Source organism: Cydia splendana, chromosome 20, assembly GCF_910591565.1.
Source record: "Cydia splendana chromosome 20, ilCydSple1.2, whole genome shotgun sequence".
NCBI classification, from domain to species: domain Eukaryota; kingdom Metazoa; phylum Arthropoda; class Insecta; order Lepidoptera; family Tortricidae; genus Cydia; species Cydia splendana.
The window spans coordinates 12,239,366-12,245,365 of NC_085979.1; the positions used below are offsets into that span (position 1 = coordinate 12,239,366).

At 34.3% G+C, this 6,000-nt stretch overlaps 1 protein-coding gene across 1 annotated transcript; it reads right to left on the reverse strand.

Moving 5' to 3' along the window:
* Nucleotides 1–3,111: 3,111 nt before the first annotated feature.
* Nucleotides 3,112–5,696, reverse strand: LOC134800683 (uncharacterized). The gene is made up of 2 exons (XM_063773166.1): nt 5,147–5,696; nt 3,112–3,275 (listed from the first exon to the last, which is right to left on the reverse strand). The coding sequence occupies exons 1-2, from the start codon at nt 5,694–5,696 to the stop codon at nt 3,112–3,114; spliced, it is 714 nt and encodes a 237-aa protein (XP_063629236.1).
* Nucleotides 5,697–6,000: the final 304 nt, after the last annotated feature.

Below are 6,000 nucleotides of genomic sequence, written 5' to 3' on the forward strand. Positions count from 1 at the left end.
CGAAATATTTCCTGTCAAATGTCAAATACCTATATTATGTTTATTTTTATCTTGCCAATTATTTCAAAATGGTAAATTTAAAAACGATATTATAAAAGCGCAAGCCGAGCCAAACTCGACCATACTTTCTTGAAAAAAGATGACCAGAATAGCAAGACCCCTCACAAATAGTTTTTTAGCCTTCTAAGCTCTTCTAGCTCAATAACCCCTTGATCGAGTCTGCTCATAATTGAATGACTAAAATATAATGCCCTCAACTACACGTTTACCCAATTTCATTTAAATTATAACAAATTTACTTGAGTTCTTGAGTATCAAACTATCCTCTGATAGTTCAGCTTAAAAACATCGAAATGCCGGGACGTGCCCCTAGCCAGCCGCGTGTCCCAAGTCGAATGTAAGAACTTCGTTCGCTTCGCTCCGGAGTTGCCCCAGATTATTAATCCGTAACTTAACATGGAAGATACATAGTCGTGATAAGCTGTCAACGCGATTTGCTTTGAACGCGTAGTACAAAGCATATACGAAAATGATTTTTTAGTATTTAAGATTTTTATTATTGTATACATATGTTAGATTGTAAGGTATGTATCTATGGCCTTAGTAGCCTGAAAATAAATGCTTTGATTGATTGATATACAAATGTTTGAAGTTTCGCACAAATGTCCGAAACGTGAACTTTCCAATTACAAAATTGGTCAATAAATAGTGACACCAAGGAACTTAGTGCTAAATACTTCTTCCACACGTTCGTTGCAATGTTGAATGTATAAACTTATACTACTGCTTTTTGGGGTCTTAAATTACATTACATGGGTCTTATTAACATTAATTTTCAATTTATTATTATTTAACCAACTAACTACATTTGCAAGAGCATCATTTATGTCTCCATTCAAATTTAAAATGTCATTAGCCTTAATTATTAAAGTAGTGTCATCCGCAAATGAACTGTAGAAATGGCGATCCGTGGAGAGGATTTTAGGGTTATGCAGCTCAAAAGAAACAGTAGAAAAGTGCGGGAAGCCATTGAAATCAAAAAACATTGCAATTTTAATCGGGACGAGGGTTTTAAGATCTCATCCACATGGAATCCAGTCATTAGTAAATGTAAGCGGAAACGAATATCGACAGTCGATAAATCGAATATCGTTAGTGTTGTGTGTCGACAGAGTGACATCCCTAGTGCGCAAAACGTTCAAACTGATAAACAAGACCAAGTGCGGGTAGTTCGAAAAACTCGCGCGGCTAGAAGATGTTGATGTCAACTTGAGCCAGTCTTCTCCGAGACCACGGGGACAACGCCGTCCTCGAAACGTCGGAGGTAAATCTTAAAACTTAAATACGCGATTAAGTCCCGTTGTGCAGTTTGATAATGTTTAATAATCGTGAAAGTTTAAATCAGTGAATTACTATGTATTTATCTAATATTGTTATTGTGTAATATGTACCTATACCATACATAAATAAATATTTTAAGGATTAAAAAAAACTTAAGTACCTACATATTATCTTATAAATAATAAGTGAACTTCTTCATGTGAACTATATTGTTACGCCCTTTCAAAATCTAACTTTCCTGGATTACCTGGTGTTCAATAATAAATTCTAGCCAGCGAGAGTCATGTAAACCTTTATTTGAAAAATATGCAATACTGACATTACCGTGTTTATACCGGGAGTGGCCTGTAACAGGAGCAAATAATTAAAACATAGATTGTACTCCTCAAACGTTGACACTTTTGTTAACACATTCAACACCAAGAACCCGACTGTCGGGTACACTGTTCGTAGCGACTACGCGCTACATACGACGAAACCGTGGCTACGCGCTACGAGCGTAACCCGTAGCACTTAGTGGTATTGAATGTGTTAAACAACTTTTAAAAATTATGAAGTATTTAGACTTCCTATTTTTCATACAAAAAAAATATTATCTTCAATGGACGCCATCGCCATGCCATATCATTTCTGATTGACGTTGCTTGTCACGCCTTAAACATAACAAAATTCGCAATACATTGCGTCTTAGAATAAACTTTAAAGTGTATTAAAAAACAAACCACAAGTTATTTTTAAAAGTTGTTGGACAAATGTTGGTCAGTATGAGGAGTACAGCCTATAGTTTAATTTTTTGCTATTATTACAGGCCACACCCGGTATATGTTTGAGGCAGCTGTGTTTGTAAAAAAAACATCCGGAACTATTTAAGAAAGCTTCAGAAATATACCCAAGAAGTACAATAAATCAGGACAGACTTGTGTTAGATATAGTTCCTAATAGTGCTCTCTATATGATAAATAGTTACCACATGTGCATCACAATTTTTAACGCAATCCCAGACAATTTTAAAGCTCTTCCTTTAAATTTATTCAAAAGTAAGCTTTATCAATGGTTCAAGGAACAAATGTTTTACTCAACTAATGTCCTCTTCGACAGGAACACAATATAATATATATAAATATAGGTACTTTATGTAAGTCTAGTGTTTAAGGGTTAAATATAAGTCTTGTCATATACCAAATTATGTATTTGTACTGGTATTTTTTCTATTTACTTACCACCTATTACTGTACCATATTTTATGCGAATAAAGAACTTTTACTTACCATCTCTAAAACTTTGGCTAAAGTAGCAAACATCGTATAATACCTCCGGAGGAGTAAAGAGGTTTACAACTTAGTATTGTTGGCTAAGGTAGCAAATCCTAAATGTTTTTGAAATTGAGTTAGATACGAGGTTTGCAACTTTAGCCGAGGATACATAAAATTTTAATTTGGTGGTGTAGGCTAAGCAATCCGTGACAGTAGGTGAATATCTCGCCTGTGAGATAGTTTACTCGCCCCTCTCTAATAAATACAGTTAGAAAAAGACGTCGCTGCGCTCCTGTCTAGGGATGATATATTTTGTAGTTCTCTGTTTTATAAACCGAATAAATGTCAAAAGAAAAGTGACCAAGCGCCAAGCAAGTGGCGAACATTTAGCAACCCCACACCAACCACCACCACAATGGCTTTGCAACACAAATCAAAACTTATAATTTGATGTGTAGTTTTCTGTATCATAAGAACTCCATTGAAAATGTTTCGAGACCAAGTAGTAAGATACAATCTACGTTAAAAAGGCGAACTGCAGTAGCACGACAACATAGGTCACGATTATGCTGAGCAGCCGCAGCGGGAACGTTGCGTCGAGTTCGAACATGCCGAACGCCGACATCTTGCGCGACGACGCGCGGTTCAGCCGCAACACGTTCTTGCAAGTCTTGCGGATGCCTGGAAAATGCAAGCAAATGGAAAACGTAGGTAAGTTATTTTTTTTCTAATATTCTTGTATATTTAGAGATTTGAAATTGCGTTCATTTCCGAAGAATAAAGTAACGGAAACTTCGCTTATCGGCTAATAAAGACGATTTAAAACCATCACTACTTTGGACTGACCTGTATGTATAGCATTACTTAAAATCTGAGCACAGCAACTTTCAGCAAGATTTGTAGTACTATAGAAATTTTCACAGGCAATGCTCAACGTTACCAACAACACAAAGTTCTTGAAATTGGAAATCATGATGAAACTTCTTATACCCGTTGATTGAAACTGTAAAAATGAAAACGAATCTTAGACTTACTTCGACTTACAATACGAACTAGAATCATTCACGATCATACCGATTATTTATATCACTTACTATTGTTTCTCCAATACTCGTTTTCTCAAGCTCGATCATATATTGCAAATTCATTAAAATATGCATAAACGTTTGGAACCCAAACACTGTAATCTAAGACAATGATCATGATTTTTGAGAATGTAAAATGAACGACTTCATAATTGGTTTAGGTACATCTGCATATACATATATAGTCAAGTGTATAATATTTGTTTCTATTTTTTTATTATATAAATAAATATTATGGGAAAATCTTACATAAATTGACCAAGCTCCACAGTATGCTCAATGAGGCTTGTGTTGTGGGTACTAGACGATGATATACCGGGTGTGGCCTGTAACACGAGTATATAATTAAACTGAAGGCTGCACTCCTCAAACTGACCAACAGTTACTTAAAGACTTCATAATTTTTAAAAGTTATTGTACAAAAGTGTCGTTAAATATTTGAGGAATATTATTCTACCTATGCTTAAATTATTTGCTCGTGTTACAAACCACACCCTGTATTTAATAAATAGAGATAGATAAATACTTAAGAGCCCATCAACGTGCACATAGCACCACTGCTAAATAATCGTGATTATTTAAATTTAACGACAGATATTTAAAAAAAGGGAGCCACTACGTACTGTACTTTGTATTTAAGTACCTTTTGAGTACATCAGACTAGTTTTTATGTTGCTGGATTCGGCGTTTTATGAACTCAAAACAAAAACGGCCGTTTTAACTTTGGACGCATAGATTGACCAATCCAGCAACATAGAAACTAGTTTGATGTATTCAAAAGGTACTTAAATACAAAATACAGTACGTAGCGGCCCCCCGTTTTTTAAATATCTTTCGTTAAATTTAAATAATCACGATTATTTAGCAGTGGCGCTATGTGCACGTTGATGGGCTCTTAAATAAATAGAAAACACCCATAACTCAGTAACAAATATTTGTGATGACCACACAAATAAATGCCCTTACTAGGATATGATCCCGTGACCTCCTGCTTCGTAGGCAGGGTTGGAACTGATTCTGAACTTCATTTAATACAGGTTTTTACGTATCTAAAGCTGAAATAGGTACTTTTTTGCCAAACCAAATTCCTTCCTTTTTCGATAGAAGATATTATATTAAGCTCTTCAGCTGCAATTTCTATTTTCTTGTGTACATAGTATATAAAGGTTATTTGTGCAATGACGGAATAAGGACTTTAACTTACCGAAACTTGATATACTTTGTTGCTTAAAGAAAATGCATTAATTATATCAGTATATGAGTTGAACATATCGCAGTCCGAGACTGCAGAATGTAGTACTTCTTTTTCAGGTGTGATATGGATGTTCATACATTCTTCCATTTTATGAATCCAAGCGATCAACTCATTTTTGATCATTACAACAGATCGCGTAACGTAAACCACTTGCATATCAAAAACCATCAATGGCATTATCATATAAAAATTCACTAGCAAATCAAGGATACCATAGCTAATACAAGCAAAAAACCATTGTAGAATGTAGATAATAATAACCAACAATACACTAAGCCAGTTTTGGATCTTATGTTTGCGAAGAAATTTTTGTTTGTCAATTTTTATAAAGTCAAGAACATGCTGCAATTTGATAATTAGGTCAACGACATAGCTTCTCTGGAATGAATTAACGATATAGGTAACAATTGAAATTAAAGAAAAAAATATCAAATCAAAATAAGGTATAACAGCAACAACAACACCAGTGCTAAAACTCTTATTAACTTCACTGTAGTATATAAAACGAAAGACATGACTCAACGTGAGAATAATACAGCCAATTATGGACTGTATATAAAAGGACACATGGTTGTCGGGAGTGATGAAATTGTTAATGATGCTGAACCTAGGCATTAAAAAGCAAGACTGTACAAAACTTAGAGGAAACAACATAGCTTGGAAATCTTTATCAAGTATATTGTTCATCAGGTACTCCGTTTGGATCCTCCTGTTTATTTCAATTTTGTTCTGGACGACTTCACCACTTTTCGTTTTAGTCATGTTTTGCTGAAAAATCCTGTTATTCGTGTAATTTCTTTGAAACTTTTAATATTACTTAGGAAAAAGTGGGGCACGGCAAGGTGATGTTATGGCGATAATCATATTAAAAGGAAACATAAATTCCTTATCTGTCATCAAAAGTATGAGTCCTTTTTAAGAATTCATGTATTAGGACTATTAGGTCTATAGAATATTGACTGTTAATTTTAATAATATTGACTGTTAATAATTAATGATGAAAGCAGATTGATTACTACCATATATAGTTTAACAAAGATAGAATTTTATGTTTTGCTTATAGGAT

Excerpts from the sequence above, each read along its gene's own strand:
- LOC134800683 (XM_063773166.1), bottom strand. The coding sequence starts at position 5,696 with ATGACTAAAACGAAAAGTGGTGAAGTCGTCCAGAACAAAATTGAAATA. Across the intron at positions 3,276-5,146 it reads TTTTGCTTGTATTAGCTATG|GCATCCGCAAGACTTGCAAG; the intron begins GTATCCTTGATT and ends TGCATTTTCCAG.